This window comes from Strongylocentrotus purpuratus, unplaced genomic scaffold, assembly GCF_000002235.5.
Source record: "Strongylocentrotus purpuratus isolate Spur 01 unplaced genomic scaffold, Spur_5.0 spur5_scaffold_1, whole genome shotgun sequence".
Taxonomy (NCBI): Eukaryota; Metazoa; Echinodermata; class Echinoidea; order Camarodonta; family Strongylocentrotidae; genus Strongylocentrotus; species Strongylocentrotus purpuratus.
Window position 1 is genome coordinate 41,282,783 of NW_022145594.1, and position 19,756 is coordinate 41,302,538.

Consider the following 19,756-nt stretch of genomic DNA (forward strand, 5'->3'; position numbering starts at 1 on the left):
GAATTAGGATAATATAAGTACACCGTCACGATGTCAGAAAATTGTGTTGCGCCAAATCGAAAGACAAAATAGCGAAAGAAGCACATTGTTCAATAAATTGAATGAGACGTACATATATATATATATTCTTACGAAAACTTTATAGATTTGAAAACTAGAAAAGGAAAGATAAGCCAGGGATATACCTTACAGCACTAAAACCGTCGAATGTGAACATAAGACAAGTTAAATTGAATGAAAAATTCGCGAATTTGGCCTGGAAATTCTACATTGACATGCCTACACTCACAATTTAAATGTACACCAGTTTTAATTTGGTCGTTACTGTGTCAATATTGTTTCTGAGATTTTAGAAGAACACATGTAAAGCTTCAATCAAAAGAGGGCGCCAGATGGCCCCATCAGTATACGTGCCTTCACGGTTGTTTCATCGCAAAGCATGCCGGGACATAATTCTAGTCCATTTTCACCTTCGCCGTGATCAGCTGTCCTGTTGCAAACAACGGGATTCTTATCGAATCAACATCATAATCTTGTACATAGTCCGCTATTCTGCAGTGATTTTCTTCCAATCCAGTATCATTTGTACGGTAAGAAAACCAAAGTTTGTGGTTATTCATTTTTATGACTAATAAAGCTGATAATACGACGTAATGAGAGTGGGCCGAGATCCAACTTTAGTAAATGTAGGCCTAGATCTAGTCCCGTATGTTCAAATGTGTGTGCATTTTAAGTAGACTGATTGTCTTTTAAGCTGCTTAAGTACACTCGTCTCGTGTTTTAGGTAGAAATGTACAGTAATATGAGATTTATGTCTCATGAAATATTAATAGACTTTTTAGTTTCTAGATCCTATCATTGATAATGGAATAGGGTCTACTAGAATGGCTGACATTTAGATAGTGATTGCAATTAAGTGTAAAAAAGTAAAAGAGGCCATGAAAATGATAGATTTGTCGATCTGGATCTGGATATAAATTCTGATATCGATGAGCTCAACTTGAGCATCTACGTGTTGAAGAAGTGATAAGGATTCTTTTGTTACAATCATTCTTGTGGTCACGAACTTAATATGATTGTCTTTTCCCTTATATTTATCAGTTGCAGCATTATCGAACACGGCCGATGAAACGGAAGATAACGTGCATGTAGATGTTACGAGAGAGCTCATTTCACAATGGACAACAGAAGTGTTACGTGACTTTCTACAAGGAGGGGACTCAAGCTTGGAAATCGAGTACCGGTAGTCATTATTTTATGGGTGTTCTCTGCCTTGACGCGGTAGCTGTTTAGCCATCCGAGGTAGACACTGTGAGGAACTGGACAATGGATGGATTGTCATCTACCGTCTACCATCTACCGTCCACCACCTTCGACTGCAAATTGACTAACTGTTCCAGACTTCCTGAATGAGTTTGAGAGTTTTCTAACCGATTTATCAGTCCTTCCAGGCAAATTACTTGTGCTTGGAGACTTCAACTTCCACGTGGATCTACCTGCCAAACCAGACGTCAGTGCCTTTCTTCAAGCGACATCCTCCGCCAGTCTTCATCAGCATGTCATAGGTCCAACTCATTCGCATGGTCACACATTGGACTTGGTATTCACAAGAGAGACGGAATCCTTAATTAAGAAATGTAATATCTATGATGTACAAATGTCTGATAATTTTGTTATTGATGTTCAATTAGACATACCTTTACCGCAACCACAAAAGATTCTCACAATATCTCGAAATTTTAAAGCAATCAACAAGGAAATATTCTTGACAGCTTTGTGTGAGTCAATTTTGGATTTTAACCACCAAGGAGATCCTGAATCTGGGTTCAAGTGGTACAATGAAACTATGCAATCACTTCTGGACGAATCTGCCCCTCCAACCTCAAAAGAACGCCCTGTACGACGAAGGATGCTGTGGTACAACGATGACATTCATTTGGCACGTCGTGAGAAACGTCGAGCAGAACGAAAATGGAAAAAGACTAAATCTGATGTTGATCGAGATGAATTCTTGGACAAACAACGTTATTCATCAAATCTGATTTGTCGCACAAAGATAGCGTATTTTCATAGTACTCTATCCTCGTGTGAAAATAAGGATCTCTACAAGACAGTTGATTATTTGTTGAATAGAAAGATACCATCTCTTCCTGTACACGACTCAGTTGAGACATTATGTAATAACTTTTTAACATTCTTTGGTGATAAAATAAAGAAGATTCAGGGCAGCATTAATGATGAACAGCACATTTCTACATTTGATCCGGATATGTATAATCAAGTGCATGTAAAATCATTTTCGTGTTTAGATCCTACAACTGAAGATGAGTTATTGAAAATTATTCTGGCTTCTCCTAGTAAGTCATGTAGTTTGGATCCCATTCCAACTTGGTTTTTAAAAGAACATGTACATTGTCTTCTTCCTGTATTGACAAATATTGTTAATTCATCATTACAAACAGGTACATTCCCTTCTGCAGCTAGGTCAGCCATAATTAGACCTCTTATCAAGAAGCAAAATCTTGATAAAGACTGCTTGTCAAATTATAGACCTGTGTCAAATTTAAGTTTCTTGGAAAAGCTCATTGAGAAAGTTGCTTGTCGTAGACTCACGGATCACATGAATGAAAATAGATTGTGGGATCCTAACCAATCTGCATATAGACCCTATCATAGTACTGAAAGCGCACTTATCAAAGTAAAAAATGATATTCTGTCTGCTATGGATAAAGGTCGAGTAGTTTTATTGTTGTCATTAGATCTTTCAGCAGCCTTCGATACTATTGACCGTCATATTTTAATATGTCGGTTATCAACAAGGCTAGGAATCGAGGGTGCAGCTCTGAGATGGTTTAGGTCATATTTGGAAGACTGGTCCACATGTGTTGAAATTAGGGGGAAACAGTCAGTAGTAGCTTCTAACAAAGTAGGTCTCCCTCAAGGATCTGTATTTGGACCCATAGGATATACTATATATACTTTGCCTGTCCCAGACATCGCTAGACATTATAACGTTTCATATCACACTTACGCTGATGATACACAGTTGTATGTTACATTTAACCCTAAGCAACCTAATGGCTTAAATACTGCATTAAAAACTCTTTCAGATTGTGTCACAGATATAAGTATGTGGATGGGAAGGAATAAGCTTAAACTAAATGAGGAAAAGACAGAGTTTTTGGTAATCGGCTCCAAACACAACTTGGGAAACATTAATGATGCTAATCTTACATTCGGAACCACCCAGATTGCACCATCTACTTCGGTCAAGAACCTTGGTGTCATTTTTGATTGCAATATGTCCATGTCTAACCAAATAGACCAGCTTTGTAAATCTGTACGATATCAGTTGAAGAATGTATCACAGATTAGGAAGTATGTATCTGAAGATGCATGTCATCATGTGATTCGCAGCCATGTTCTTTCCCGGTTGGATTATTGTAACGGGTTGCTTACAGAAGTCCCTCAAACATATATAAGAAGACTTCAAAGTTTACAGAACTGGGCGGCTCGTATTATTTTTCGTTTAGACCGTCGTCACGATGCCATGCCTCTACTAACATCCCTTCATTGGTTGCCAATCAAACAGAGGATTGTTTTTAAGATTATTTTATTTGTATACAAATTTTTTCATGATCAGGCACCAGAGTATTTTAGTGACTGTCTTGAGTTGTATCAACCTGTACGTACAAACCTTCGCTCCAATGCAGACCCCTTTCGACTGACATTTCATGTGGCTCGTAGTAAGGCAGGAGATCGCACATTCACTGTTGCAGCAGCTAAGGAGTGGAATAAACTTCCCTCCAGTATCAAAGCTGCTGCATCAGTGGATGTTTTTAAGAAACTCCTTAAAACCTATTTATTTCCTACTTGATTCGCTATTTTTTTGTTTGTTCAATGTTATGTTATGTTATGATTTGTGGTTATTATTTGTAAGCGCTGTGATATAGTGTACTATGAATAGCGTAGCTAAATGCCTAATAATAATAATAATAATAATAATAATAATTGGGGGGTGGGGGTAGGCATGCAGAACTGGCCTACTATGTTTGTATGTACCTACTGGATAAGGACCCTCCATCACTAGAGGGAAAAATAATGAGAGACTACAAAGAGGGGAAGGCATATAGTTATTTTGCCTTGTGAAAAAATTAGATTTAGCCCCTAAAAAAGTGTTCCTTCGGGTATCAAATGACGACAGGTGAAACCTCACAGTTGTAGAATTATTATCTGTAATGTGATTTCCAAACCATGTGACAGCAAATGGTGTATGGTGTATGTTGTAAAGGTATTGTAAAATGCATTGTTTAACAATGTATAACAATGTTTAAACCGAGATGGACGTATGGCCCTACGTGCTACCAGTGTCTGTGATATGGTGTATCAGGGGCGTAGACAACGGGGGGATGAGGGGGATGGCATGTACAATCATCCCCCCCCCCCAGGTTTTGGGGAATGATATTTGCTTACTTAATAAGTCATAATGATGATAATAATAGTAATAATAATAATGATAACAATTATAATATTAATAATAATAATAATTATGATGATGATAATAATAATCCTCATCATTATTGTAATTGTGTTTATTGTTATTAGCCGCATTCACACGGTGAAAGCCAATTCAGACGGTAAAAAAAAGAAAATCTTACAAGTATTTTGTGGTTATCTTGTGGTTTGGAAACCACAAGATAACCACAAGATTAAACAGGCGCGGATCTACGGGGGGGGGGGTTTAGGGGGTTTAAACCCCCCCCCCTTGGGCGGCCCAAAAAAACAAACAAAACAAAAAAAAGGGAAAAAAAAAAGAAAACAAAAGAAAAAAAGAAAGAAAAAAGAACGCACGCTGGAGAGAAACCCTTTCAAGTGCAAATATTGTGAGAAGATATTCAACTCATCTGGTAACTTAACCAAACACATGATAACTCTGGATATAACTGTGTATTTAACTGTTACTTGATTTAAAAAGACGTTATTATGCACTGCTTTTTATGGTCTCCATTACATGTGTTAATAGATGCCAGGAAAACATCACTTACGGGGTTCAAATAAACACCCCAAAAAAAATCGGCTCGCCGCTTCGCGGCTCGTGGACGATGCTCCGCATCGTCAATATTTTGGTCAACCCCCCCCCCCTTAGCAAAAAGCTAGATCCGCCCCTGAGTCATCCCCCCCCCCCAGGTGTACGAACCTGTCTACGCCACTGTGGTGTATTAATACTGAAGCCCTAACAAAATTGTGCTTCAAAATGATCAAGAAGTGCCTCTAAAAAGTAAAAATCTTTGTTTGACCCTTTTACCATACTCGTTTTCCCCAATAAACTGTAGTGTTATGAAAACCGTTTGGCAAACACAAAATTTGGTTTCGATTTCCAATCGTAAATATCTTGATAATCAGACAGGCGATCGGATTGTAAAAGTCATTGAGTTCCTGACTGACCTAAATTTATCATTGCAGCATGAGCTAAATCCAGGATTTTGTTTCAGAATCTGAGAGTAAGTTACCCGATCCCTTTAAATGTGTTTGCATTAAAGGTGGTACCCCCCCCCCTTCTCAGCAAAAGTCCAGTGTGTAAAGTCAATACGGGCAGATCTTTTTCTTTGTTACGAGCCAGAGATTTTGGGAACACGCATGCGGTACCTCCGTTCCCGTTCCTGGAGGGGGGGGCGGCGGGGGTGGTACTACTTCTTCATAAGATGTCAACTTATATGCATTGCATTAAACCTGTTGATATTGATCTAACTTGTATTCATCTCATGGTTTTATTTATTTTATCAATAAAATAAAACAACACAGAGAAGGTTGTAGATGAGTACTAAGCAATCATTACTGTATGTAGGACGCCGAGTTGAAGTTATTCATGATTTATTCAAGAGAGGAAGGTCAGACAGACCTGATGTTTTAAATATTTAACGAGAGAAAAATCATAGAAACAGAGAGAGGCATCGAGAGAGATGTCGACGCTTAATGAAAGAGAAAGAGTGATAATAAGGAGAGAGGAGAGAGAAAGAGACAGAGAGGGGAGGGAGAGATAGAGAGGGAGAGCAAGAATTAGGTGTGAAGAGGAAGATCTAAGAGAACAAGAGATTAAATTTTACAAATGTACACGTTTCCATGTACCTTTACTTAATTTATATTATAATGTAAACGATATTGTGATGGTCTTTGCTTAATTTTAGTTTGCATTCTTTCCTTTAGCTTTATCTTCTAATTTACTATTCTAATTTAGTAAATGTTAGTATAAATATAATTTGGATTTCTATCTCTTCCCCTATGTCATAGCCTCCATTCTTGCTCTCCCTTCCTCATGTTAGTCCATCTCTCTTTCTCTCTCTCTCTGTAATGATAACCCCTCTATCAATCTTTTCTCCATCAACTCATGATATGTTCCTCCTCTTCTCCTTCTCGTTCATCATCACAATCATCATCATCATCTCAAAACTGTATTAATCAATCTATAAGACTCTTTAGATTGATCAATACAGTTCTTATAACATATGACCTTTATGTACAAACAATAAACCAAATGGTCACAATCATTTAATAAAAAGTGGTAAGAACAATTATTCCAACTCTATGGGCAACAACGTAATCTCCATTTTCTCCTCCTCGTTCAAATATTAGCTTCTTTTTCATTCTTTACTCGTGTTACTTCTCTATCTCTCTGACTATACTCACAAGAAAGTAGAATCAACGGTTTGACATGAAACAGTCTAGAAAATGAACTAAATTTATTCAAGTATCAAATGATTTTGAATTACAGACCGCTTTCTCCCACGAGATGAAAACAATATCTCCCTAACCAGAAACTGGCAAAATAACTAAATGCCTTTCCCTCTTTGTAGTCTCTCATTCTTCCCTCTAGTGATGGAGGGTCCTTATCTACTAGGTACACACAAATGTCTCTATACATAGTAGACGACCAGCTCTGCAGTCTGCATGCCTTTCTCCCCCCCCCCCCCCCGCCCCCTCTCCATCCATCGTCCAATTATCTCTACCTCGGATGGCTGAACAGTACCCCCAGAGTCAAGGCAGAGAACACCCATAAAATAATGACTACCGGTACTCGATTTCCAAGCTTGAGTCCCCTCCTTGTAGAAAGTCACGTAACACTTCTGTTGTCCATTGTGAAATGAGCTCTCTCGTAGCATCTACGTTATCTTCTGATTCATGGGTCATAGTGTTCGATGATGCTGCAACTGATAAATAAAAGGGAAAAGAAAATCAAATTTAAGTTTGTGACCAAAGAACCCTCATCACTTCTTCAACACTAGATCATGTAGCAGACGTGTATGCAGAGGGGAGGGAGTTTCGGGGGTTGAACCCCCCCCCCCCTCCTCCAATTTTGTTTAGACTATGTGTGTGTGTGTTTTTGAGGAACCCCCCCCCTCACTTTTTTAATAACAAAAATTATTAAACATTTTTTGTGCTAAAGGGTGACCCAAAAAAGGTGACCTTATCCCCCACCAACTGAACAAAATATCGGTCTCCCAAATTTCATATTTTTGGGGAAAAAAAGAAGGAAAAAAAAAGGTGCTCTTACCACCCCCGGCTTATTCACCGGCTGGCCGAGTCGTTGTGAAATTGACTGCGTGATTTTCAAATTTTACCCCCCGCCCCCCCCCCCCTCGAAAAAATCCTCCGTACGCCCCCGTCATGTAGATCCTCAAGTAGAGCTCATTGATATCAGACTATTATATTCAGATCCAGATCGAAAAAATCTATCGTTTTCATGGCCTCTTTTACTTTCTTACATTTATAATTTCTAATTGCAATCACTTTCTACTATCTAGGCCTAACTGTCGGCCATTCTAGTAGACCCTATTCCATTATCAATTATAGGATCTAGAAAGTCTATTCATATTTCATGAGACATAAATCTCATATTACTGTACATTTCTACCTAAAACACGAGACGAGTGTACTTAAGCAGCTTAAAAGACAATCAGTCTACTTAAAATGCACACACATTTGAACATATGGGACTAGATCTAGGCCTACATTTACTAAAGTTGGATCTCGGCCCACTCTCATTACGTCGTATTATCAGCTTTATTAGTCATAAAAATGAATAACTACAAACTTTGGTTTTCTTACCGTACATATGATACTGGATTGGAAGAAAATCACTGCAGAATAGCGGACTATGTACAAGATTATGATGTTGATTCGATAAGAATCCCGTTGTTTGCAACAGGACAGCTGATCACGGCGAAGGTGAAAATGGACTAGAATTATGTCCCGGCATGCTTTGCGATGAAACAACCGTGAAGGCACGTATTAAAAGCCACTCTCTCGTTACTATACCAATCTGACTGTACTATCCTTTGTCGTCTGACATTAAATGCCATCGAACCAAGTTTGAAACATGATGACAGCGGTGAAAGTTTGTAAATCCATGTAGGAAAGTGTTTGTAATACACCTATAACTCTATTATGCGTCTGCATACCGTGTTATGAACTGGAATTCACCTGTTTACTTTGAGAGTCAACTCAACGTATAGTCAGCCCCACTCATGTAAGTTTGTGTAGTGTTACTTGCATGCAAAGCATTGAAATTCGAGATCTCTGTCTGAATTGTTTGCTGTGGTGTACAACATGCCTGACACTGTGTCTCCTGACGGTACTGAGGGTGATTTGCAAGGGGCCCATTTCGTAAAGCCTTCTGTCCAACCCCCTGGTCATTTCCATGCGGCTGCGGGAAATGTAGGTCTAGTTGAAGGGTGGAAAATCTGGAGACAGCAATGGGACAACTACACTATTCTCACAAACCTCTCCAAACAACCAGATCGGTACCAAACTGCACTACTACTGCACAGTGTGGGACAAGATTGTCTGCGTGTCTACAACGGCATGAAGTTTGCTAATGCCGCTGAAAGTGTGAAATGCTCTGTGATACTGGATAAGTTTGATAAACATTTCCTTGGTGAGAGCAGAGAATTCTTTGAAAGATTCAAGTTCAATCAACGCAGTCAGGAAGATGGTGAATCTATTGAACAGTATGTGACAGTTCTGCGTACAATGAGTAAGACGTGTGGATTCTGTGACTGCATGAATGACAAATTGCTCGTTGATCGTGTTCTACTGGGAGTACGTGATGATCGTATGCGAGAACTACTCATCTCCAAATCTGATCTTGACCTCTCTACTGCCATTGATGTTTGTAAAGCAGTTGAAGCGACGTCTACTCACATGAAGGCGTTGAAAAGTGAGGAAATCAACAGGGTGAATCGAAAACCTTTCCCTAAACATGCTAAAACTGGAAGTGGAAAGCAGAAGTTTGTAAAGCAGAAGCCGAAAGAGCTCAAAAAGTGCAAGTTCTGTAATAAATCACACGAAATGAAGAAGGAATGCTGCCCTGCATGGGGTCAAAAGTGCAATGTGTGCCATAAGCCCAATCACTTCAAGGGATCTGCAGTGTGTACTTCCAAGAGTGTTCACCAACTCGAAGATGATGAGTACTCCTCCACTGAAAGTATCAGTGTTGTACAGATAAATACAGTAAGTCCTGAAGATGGACCAATTTTTTGCAACATGCTACTAAATGGTCGAAGAGTACAGTTCCAGTTGGACTCTGGAGCAACAGTGAGTGTTCTCCCACAGAAGTTTCTGTCTGAAGAAGATGTAGTGAGAAATGAATGCATCCATGACAAGGAATCCAGCTACTGGAAAAAAAAGTACAGGATTGACTATGTCATAGTTAAGGAGGATCTGACTCCACTGCTAAGCAAAACAGCTTCTGAGAAGATGCAGCTTATCACTGTTCACTACGAATCTATGGAAATAGTCCACAACATATTTCCTGAGAATGTCTGCAACCTAGCTCCTGAGAATCTTCACAAAGAGTATCCTGTGGTCTTCTCATCCTCTGTGACTGGTACTCTGCCGGGGAACGATGTTCATCTGACTGTTATGGATGATGCTACCCCTAGTGTTCGTCCTGCTAGAGTGATACCAGAATCCTTGAGAAGTATTGTGAAGGATGAACTTGATGCACTGCAGACAAGAGACCTGATTGAGGAAGTAAGTTCTCCGACTGACTGGGTAAGCCAGATGGCTGTTGTACAGAAGAAATCTGGTAAAGTGCGTGTGTGCTTAGACCCTAGACCACTCAATCTCGTGCTGAAAAGAGAACATTATCCTCTGCCTGTTCTCGATGATATCCTGCCTCAACTGTCCAATGCAACGGTCTTCTCCATCTGTGATCTCAAAGATGGATATTTGCACTGTGTTCTTGACGACGACTCAAGTCTGCTAACTACCTTTGCAACACCATGGGGAAGGTATAAATGGAAACGTCTACCATTTGGCTTGAAGGTTAGCAGCGAAATCTTCCAAAAGAGACTTCATCTAGCACTGGATGGTCTTCAAGGGGTACGATGTGTGGCAGATGACATCATAATCTGGGGTAACAGTGATGCTGAGCATGATACCCGACTACAGAGTCTTCTACAGAGATGTCAAACTGTTGGCATAGTGTTGAACAAGGAGAAATGCCAATTTTGACTGAAGGAAATTTCGTTCCTAGGCCACATAGTATCCAACTCTGGACTGAAAGCTGATCCATCCAAGATCGATGCAATCCTGAACATGAGTTCTCCAACCTGCAAGGATGACATCCATCGCTTACGTGGCATGGTCAATTATTTGGCCAGGTATCTGCCCAAACTATCTGATGTCATGAAGCCTCTCAATGACTTACCCACAACAACTCTGCGTCGACTTGGGACTCCAACCATGACAAAGCCTTTAGGTTGCTGAAAGAGATGCTGATACAAGCTCCTGTGTTGGCGTTCTACAACCAAAGCAAGCCACTTCAAATCCAAACTGATGCCAGTGCTACAGGGTTAGGTGCTGTGATGCTACAGGATGGTCAACCAATAGCATATGCCAGTAGGATGCTGAGTGATCCTGAGACCAGATACTCTGTCATTGAGAAGGAGATGCTAGCAATAGTCTTTGCACTGGAAAAGTGGAATCAGTTCACTTTTGGTCGTAAGACAACAGTATATAGTGACCACAAACCACTGGAGTGCATTGTGAAGAAGGCCCTGGACAAAGCTCCCAAACGCCTACAAGGAATGTTACTACGCGCCATGGCGTATGATGTTGAAGTGAAATACCTTAAAAGGTATCTTGGATGATGCACTAAGCCGTGCTTCTCTTCCGTATGAGAGCGGACAGCATGATCTAGAGGTGGTGAATGCTGTCAAACTCTTGTCTCTCCCTGATGACAAGATAGCTGAGATAAAGAGACAGACTACCCAAGATCCAACTCTCTCCCAGCTCAAAGACACCATACTTGATGGGTGGCCAGACAACAAGACAAAGCTTCCTTTGTCACTGACTCCATACTTCAGTTTTAGAGATGAACTTTCGGTGACAGATGATCTGATTTTCAAGGGAGAACGGCTGGTAATCCCTAAGCAGATGAGGCGACAGATCAAGGAGGAGTTACACATTGGCCACAATGGAGTCGAAGGAACTTTGAGAAGAGCCCGTGAATATGTCTATTGGCCAGGTATGAACAAGGAGATAAAGGAGTGGATCCAGACATGCGAGACCTGTCAAGAAAACTCAGTCTCTCAACCTGCCAAACCTTTGATGTCTCATCCTATATCTGACAGGCCATGGTCAAGAATTGGATTCGATCTCTTCCATCATGATAACGAGAACTATCTCATTATGGTCTGTTACTACTCCAATTTCTTTGAGATAGAAAAGCTACAGAGGACGACTGCCCCCGCAGTTATCAAGCGACTGAAACGTCACATCGGACGCTATGGAGTGCCAGAGATCATTGTCTCAGACAATGGACCTCCTTTCTCTTCAAGGGACTTTGCTGAGTTTGCCAAAGAGATGGGAATCAAGCATAACACCATCTCACCTCACAACAGCAAGGCAAATGGCAAGGCAGAGTCTGCTGTTAAGACTGCCAAAAGACTGCTTACCAAATGCAAGGACACTGGAGATAACGTTGATCTAGCCTGTCTCAACGTTCGTAATACACCAACTCAAGGTACCCAGACCAGTCCTGCGCAAAGGTTCATGGGTAGACGAACACGTACACTCCTACCCACCACAACTCAGTTGTTGATGCCTGATCGTGACTCAGGACCTGATGTCGAGAAACTCAATTCAAACCAGAGACGACAGGAGAAGTATTTCAACAGAAATACAAGGAAGCTCAAGGATCTTCCACTTGGAGCAACTGTACGTGTGAAACCATTCAACCATAGAAAGAAATGGAAGAAAGCGGTGATCCTGAAGAAACTAGACGATCGCTCATATGAAGTTCGCTGTGATGGTCAAACACTTCGTAGAAACAGAGAACATCTCAGAGCGACCTCATCCACGTCAGATACACTTGATCCTATTCCCAACATGTTTAACTGGGAATAGGATCAGATGGCCCCATCAGTATTAAAAGCCACTCTCTCGTTACTATACCAATCTGACTGTACTATCCTTTGTCGTCTGACATTAAATGCCATCGAACCAAGTTTGAAACAGTTACAAAAGTAAAATTCTTTCACTGGGACTAGAATCAACTTAAAATAGCAAGTCATTTGTAAATAGTATACGCTGCACAACCTTTCATTGGAACCAACGCAATCCAACATCAATGGTACACTGGAACCCTAATGAACAGTATGATTCCCTACTTTTGTCATATAAGTCAAATATATAATTCCATTTGAAGAAAAAAATGATATTCTGTTATTCTACGATTCTGCAGAATCACGATAAAAAACGATTTTCAGCGTTTCTTTTTTGTGTTTTAAACACGTTGATTTTTACGACCGACGAAAAATCGCTTGAACGCAACCGTGTTTTAAACTTAACGTCTTTGAAAATCGTCAGTCTAGATTGAGGGTGAAAAAGTGTCGATTGAAAGCACCCAAAGTGTATTACTATCAATTGACCCTTTAAAGATCCTCTCAACCAAAGAAATTGTTAACGATTGACAATGCGTGTATATAATTTTAACACCTCCATCTGAATATTTCTGTAACATCTGAATTCTGCTTACTTTATCAGGGTTCTCTTCCCACATAAAATTATAAAACATGGCATTTATTTTTCTTCACAAATTGTCACTAGGATTAGGAAGAGACATAATAAGAAATCAACAATACTTTGACTACGATGACTGTTCATTTCACAGTGATATATCGTGTTAACGATGATGTCATTTGACTCTTTATTCTGCGATTCTTTCATTAAAATTATGGTATACCGACCTTTGTCAATCTGTTCCAAGTGGGTTCCTAGATATCTGAAGTATTCGTTAAACAAACAGATTGAATTTCGATTTAAAAGTATCTTATCTCTTGTATTTATGTGTTGTCCAATCCCTATCGCACGTGTCTGATGAATGTTTACTTTTAAACCCGGACAGTGTTGCATATTCATCTAAAATGTTCAATACAACATTTAATTCAGCAGAAGTACCATTTAGAGTATTAAGTAAAGTATCATCTGCATACTGAAACAATTTCGAATGTTTATCAGATATTTCAATTCCAATAACGGAGTTGGATTTTATAAACAAAAGTCCTAGTATTTCAGCACACAAACAAAAATCTAAGGAGACAATGGATCTCCTTGGCGACAGACTATTTTTTTAATCTTGGTGTTAGAGGTCCATTTACCATTATACACGACTGGATTTTTTTTACAAATCGTAAAACCATTGTATAATCGAAAGACCAAAATTAAAGTAATGTAAAACCTTTGTTTTAAAGTCATGAAAAATCGAGTCAAACGCCTTTTCGAAATATATTACGACCAATGAACCGGAAATATCATTTACATCAGCGTACAAGAGTAGATCATATAGCAAACGGATATATTTGTTTTTGACATCATGGCTTATTCTTAAAATATACAATTTATTTCTCCTCACAATGTTATCGATCAATCCCAATGATTTTCACTTAGGGCAATACAGATCTAACATGACATGAACTTTATCTGTTAAGAATAACTAAATTTGTCACAATCGCTTCATCATGCTCATGAAGAGAGATAAGACAATCGTTCCAACTTCTTTGGCGACAGTGTAGTTTACACATAATACAGTATCTACATTATCGTAATATCTATTTTTTCTCAAAAACTCTGTAAGGGGAATAAATGATTTTGTTTTGTAACTGGATGTTTGGATATTAAGGAGAGAAATTCCTAAATCGCATGACATAGATGAGACCAGCAAATCTCAATTTCGGATTTTTATTAGATATACGAATCATATTATATTAGCATGATTTATGTCAGTTTGTGGTGCATAGAGATAACTAAATTGTAGTGTACATGATATGCATATGCCTTATATTGTAAGTCGAGTTTATTCATCCAAAAAGCTCATGAATCGATTTCAAAGTTTTTGTCAGCTCTTGAGATATTGAGATTAATACAAATAAGTTTTATGAAATATTGACTCTTTACAGGCCTCTTACGTTGGTGATGCGGTTAGTATATATTCAGTGTGCTTTTCTATTCAAATTGATTAGAAGATATTCTATTATGTACATTCGTATCCATATAATTGGAACATTGTGGGGTTTGGGGCGTCAGTTCCCAAATTGGTTAAGACATCATGGCTTATATTGTATAGGAAAAAAAATCTAAAATTTCTCACAAGTTTAACGATTAATCTCCATGACGTTTACATTGAAAATTACAGATCTTAACGGACAAGAACGTTTAATATCTGTCCAGCATAACCTATAATATCCCAATTACTTCATCATATTCATGAAAAGACGTAAAATAATTATTCCAACTTGATGGGCAATAGTTAAGTAGCTTTGTATGCAGTGTATACATTATCTCAGTATCTATATCAGTCAGTAATTGTATTATAAATGTTTTTGTCATCAACTGGATGTTTCGAAATGAGGGACACATATTTATAAATTGCATTTTAACATATTAGACAACTACAGTTTACTTTCCATATTATCTTATTTCAGAATGGCATTATAAATAAATAGATTCAAGTATAACTGAATATCGACATTTAGAACGTAAATCAGTTTCAAATAATCATGAAATAATTACAAGGTCATAATTGTTATGTAAATGACCCATTAAACCAGTCGTTCTGCTATAAAGAAACGGATATATAAAAATGACACGTTCAGTCGATATAATTATATCACTCAGATCAATAGTAATGTTTACTACATTTTGTTTATGGGAGAGTTGTGTCACTTCTGTATTTACACTGTTATCAGACTAGGGCAGATGAGCTCCGCTTGGTCTGTAAATGAGGGAAAGCATCACCGTCACAAGCCCTCGAGACAGAACTCTTGTCGTTATTGTAACTAAAATATTCTGAATGACCATTCATAAAGAGTCCACTATAAAAATCATTGGCATATTCGGACCTCCAATTTGCATATAAAACTCATAATGATAGGGGATTGGACGCTGGAATTAGCTACATAATTTTTGCAAATCACTAACAAAGCTTTACCCAATACCTTGTTATATAAAGACTAACACTGATTTAAATATGCAGATGATCATGCTTTACGTTGAGTTTAATCATCACCTATTTCAGGTGTCATATTCGCAATTTTCGTCCACTCTTATTCTCTTTATTAAAGATATTATGATTAATGAAGATTAACGTTTATCTAAATTATCTATTCTTAAAAGTCCATGGCGAGTTCACTCCCAGTAAGTATATACTCCTTGTTACCTTAACAAAACGATTGATTAGAAAATAATATATCATGTATTATATCCCTCATGTATAGTTGTTTGCATTGCGATTGTACAGAGCACGAAAAAGATATAAATAAGTACTATCTACCTGAGATTGTACTTATTGTAAAGTAATTTTTTGCTACTACCCCACTTGCCCACCCTTGCCCATTGAAAACGCATAGCAAAGTAGGTTACGCGAAATGTCAAAGTCAATGTCAATGTCAAATGAGCGCGCATCGACTGTATTACATGTGTATGCATGTTGCGCTTTTTAAAATCTAGCTGAAGCTAAACTGTCTGCAGAATCAGTTCTTATTATTATGTAAAATTCACTTTAAATAGACCTTATTGCCGATGTGGGATATAAAACAAATATTAACCTCCTTTACTCGGGCAATGGATACAACTATCATCGCCTCGGTGATCTCGGGGCTACCATCTTCCCTCGCCTTGCGGCTCGGTAAGATAGTAGCCCCGAGATCACCTCGGCGATGATAGTTTGCACCATTACCCTCGTAGTCGATTAATATTTGCTTACAATACTCCCCCGAAAGCTCAATCATTTTCTTTATTTGCCTCATTTCCCGAAGTGATTGTGAAATCATGATTTATTCTTGGTAGATGAAACGTTTATCTTTTCGCAAGTTTATTGATTGGTCTGTATGACGTTAACATTGAGCAAAATAGATCTTAACGGAAATTTACTTTATCTATGAAGCATTTATAATTACAATTACTTTATCATGTTCATGAAAAGACGTAAAATATATATTCCAACTTCATGGGCAACAGTTCAGTATAGTTCATATACAGTGTACACCTTATCGAAGTATTTGTATCAATCAATATTCTAAAAGACGTTGAAATGTTTTCTTCTATTTTAACTGGATTTGGGGGAAATGAGAGAGACATATTTATGACTTGCAAAATAGTATATTAGACCACCAAAGTTCCCCATCCGGATTTTCTCATTTCAGAAACGCATTATAATAAGGGGATTTATGTCGATCTATAATGCACAATTACAATTGAATATTGGAATGAGAAACTTCACCAGTTTTCAGTTATAATAAAACAGTCGAAGGCCACAATTAATACGTAAATAGGTCATTAATTCATTCGTTTTACAATACATAGAGCCTTGCACGTAATGCATATTTTTAAATTACACGTTCCGTCAGTATAATTGGTATCACTGAAACCAATAATAATGTTCACGACATTTTTTTTATTGAACAGTCGTGCCACTATTGTGTTTACACTTAAATTGGAAAAACTCAGTGTCTTTCATAGGAGCAAAGCTGTGGAGTAATTTGCCCATGAATATAAGAGAAGAAAATCATTTCGTAAAAATCCCAGAATTAAAGTTTAAAATATCCTTTATTGAATCACTAATACATCGGAACTCTGTGAATTTCAATTCCAGTCGCACTTGTATATATCTCTAAGAAATCCAACTCAATCTCTACGTATTATTAAGTTATGGCTAAATCGCAGGTTTAATATGACGTGATATATGATTGATTTAATGTGTACATATGGTTTAACAATGGATATTTCCTTTTTCTTTGTAATTCATGTACATGAATATGTATACGATATCAACTGTTTATTAGTTGTTATTTTGTTACCCACTTGAATAAGTTCAAGTTCAGTTCAAGTTCATGTCGAATACATTTGCAACATTGTGTTATGTTGTTATTAAGTTCACATTCTAATTTTTCAAAAATTCAGCAGGGTGTGTAAATGGCAATTAAGTTGTATAACTTTATCAGTAAAACAAAACGTCCACGCTTAATACAAATTAACATTAGTCTCAATGTTATACTTATAACAGAATGTTCGAGATGTTCTTGGTGTAAGTATATACTATGTTATAGTGTTAATAAAAAGTTTACTATCAATTTTTATTTTATAAGAACATATTCTGTTTTGTACATAAATAGTCATCTTTTTTAACCATTTGAAAACTATGACCTCAAACTTATATACAAAATGAATGTGATTGATGAATCGGCTACTGACTTTTCCACTCCCCATAAATATGTTCCAACGGACCACGTTATATAAAGATCAACAATAATGAAAAAATTATCTCCTAGTGGGAACAGATTATATCATATGTACATAATTAATGTTTTAAGTTTAGTTCATTCATTGAACAAGGTAAATTTAATTGAACTTTATTTGATTCCCATCACGGTAAAAAAAAATGACATTATGCATTGTTGTAAGCCATAGGCAAAGAAAAATACATTTAAATATATATATATATACATTGGAGGAAAAAAAATAGAAAGAAGACGTGATTACATCTACTAAAGTAGAGGATAGAAAAAGATGCATCCGTAAAAAACAGGGGCTTGCTGAGCAGACAATAAAGGGCAATTTTCGCATTTGTCGTCAACTCTTTGAAAACAAAATATTTAATCAAGGTTAATTTACATTAAAATCTATGAAAAATATTGACATTATTCAAAATATGTTCTCTTTATAGAATTAATGAATTCATCGCAGAGCTATTTTAATAATTTACTTAGTAATAGAGTAAAAAATAAAATTGTGAAGTTTAAGAAAGTTACATCTGTAATGTTGTGTGGTTTTATTAATCAATAGGCATATTGTAGAAAGGTTCAGTAGCACATTTCGATCAAGAAAATATGTCATTAATTTCTAACCAATAACTTTTAAACAAACTTATGAATAACTAACTCTCCAAATACAGAATTGTCATGTTAACATATTTATTACTACGATTATGAATATAACTTTGGTGAGTACTCTTGTCATTATGTTATAAAGGGGCCAGATGTTAATTGATTATATGTTATATTCTATAGAATTTATTTCAAACTTTAAAGCCACGATGGACTTATCGATCATTATCCTCAATTGGTTAATAAAAGGCATTATGATACGTTTAGACCGTGGTAACTAAAAGGAATGTTACTTAAAGTGACTAGGTAACATTGTTGAAGTTTGATGAAAAACTGCGTAATTTTTGTATGAAATGTTACTTATTATGTTCCTTTTACTGTACTAACCCTATAAGATTAAATTCTCCAAACCATTTTTGAATTTCCCAACCGTGTGTCAATAAAAAAAAGACATAAAACAGGCTTTTAAAAAGCCTTCAGCACTTAAATGTCTGGAATGGTATACAAATCCCATTCATTGCTTTGTGACGATTTTCATTCACATAAAATGTCATTAAAATGTAATAACATAGTTGGGAAAATTAAGGAATCGATCAGATCAGTTTTTCCTAATTTCTATCATTAATAATGGTTTGTTTTCATTCAAAATTTCATATTGTCTTTAATTGTACATCTTGCATTTTTCTACAGGTTCTCAGCAATATGTAGAGATATAATTTGCCTATTTTTCAAATTTCAATGAAATTTCTCATTAAGATTAACATTTATCTAAATTATTTATTCTAAACAGGCAACTATTACTCAACTTACGGTAAGTTAATACTCCTTTATATCGTTAAAATAAATGTTATGACCAACTTTAGAATGAAAGAAGATTATTTGTTATGTACAATGCTGCCCGTAAAGCTCAAACCCTTTCTTTATTTGCCTCATTTCCTTATATTTCCTCACAAGTTTATTAGTTAATCTCTAAGACGTTCACGTTGAGCAATACTGATCTTAAAGCCCAAGTCCACTCCAAAAAATAACTTACTTTCAATAGAAGCAGAAAAATTAGACTAACCAATCAAAAAAAATCTGAGCAAAATCGGATAACTAATAAGAAAGTTATGAATTTTTAAAGACATTAACAACTTTGAAAATCACTAGACAAATTGGCAACTCGCTCATGAGTGTGTGACGTCATGTCCTTACTATCAACTAACTATTTTCTTCATATTGATGATATGAATTTCATATTTTCTCCTTAAGAGTCTTATTTCTTCACATCAGCATCCAAGTCAGATTAATAGTTATATGTTTTTTGTGTGGATGCACTAATAAAGAGTAATTTTCCAGTTAAATCGTGCAAAATGTGAATTTGGATAAACTAT

At 37.0% G+C, this 19,756-nt stretch overlaps 3 protein-coding genes across 3 annotated transcripts; all 3 read left to right on the forward strand.

Moving 5' to 3' along the window:
* The first annotated feature begins 1,391 nt into the window (after positions 1-1,391).
* LOC115921128 lies at positions 1,392-3,872 on the forward strand. The gene is made up of 2 exons (XM_030978240.1): positions 1,392-2,820; positions 2,943-3,872. The coding sequence occupies exons 1-2, from the start codon at positions 1,658-1,660 to the stop codon at positions 3,001-3,003; spliced, it is 1,224 nt and encodes a 407-aa protein (XP_030834100.1). The 5' UTR covers positions 1,392-1,657; the 3' UTR covers positions 3,004-3,872.
* A 4,732-nt stretch (positions 3,873-8,604) lies between these two features.
* Positions 8,605-10,767, forward strand: LOC100888179 (uncharacterized protein K02A2.6-like). The gene is made up of 2 exons (XM_003729056.1): positions 8,605-10,465; positions 10,535-10,767. Exons 1-2 carry the CDS (start codon positions 8,605-8,607, stop codon positions 10,765-10,767), a joined length of 2,094 nt encoding a protein of 697 aa, XP_003729104.1.
* A 5-nt stretch (positions 10,768-10,772) lies between these two features.
* LOC105443233 (uncharacterized protein K02A2.6-like) lies at positions 10,773-12,408 on the forward strand. Its single transcript, XM_011676182.2, has 2 exons — positions 10,773-11,137; positions 11,184-12,408. The coding sequence occupies exons 1-2, from the start codon at positions 10,773-10,775 to the stop codon at positions 12,406-12,408; spliced, it is 1,590 nt and encodes a 529-aa protein (XP_011674484.2).
* Positions 12,409-19,756: the final 7,348 nt, after the last annotated feature.

Coding starts and splice junctions, on each gene's coding strand:
- LOC115921128 (XM_030978240.1), top strand. CDS start 1,658: ATGTCTGATAATTTTGTTATTGATGTTCAATTAGACATACCTTTACCG. Junction 2,821..2,942: donor ATATGTCGGTTATCAACAAG/GCTAGGAATCGA, acceptor GTCTCCCTCAAG/GATCTGTATTTGGACCCATA.
- LOC100888179 (XM_003729056.1), top strand. CDS start 8,605: ATGCCTGACACTGTGTCTCCTGACGGTACTGAGGGTGATTTGCAAGGG. Junction 10,466..10,534: donor ACAGAGTCTTCTACAGAGAT/GTCAAACTGTTG, acceptor TTTCGTTCCTAG/GCCACATAGTATCCAACTCT.
- LOC105443233 (XM_011676182.2), top strand. CDS start 10,773: ATGCTGATACAAGCTCCTGTGTTGGCGTTCTACAACCAAAGCAAGCCA. Junction 11,138..11,183: donor GAAGTGAAATACCTTAAAAG/GTATCTTGGATG, acceptor TCCGTATGAGAG/CGGACAGCATGATCTAGAGG.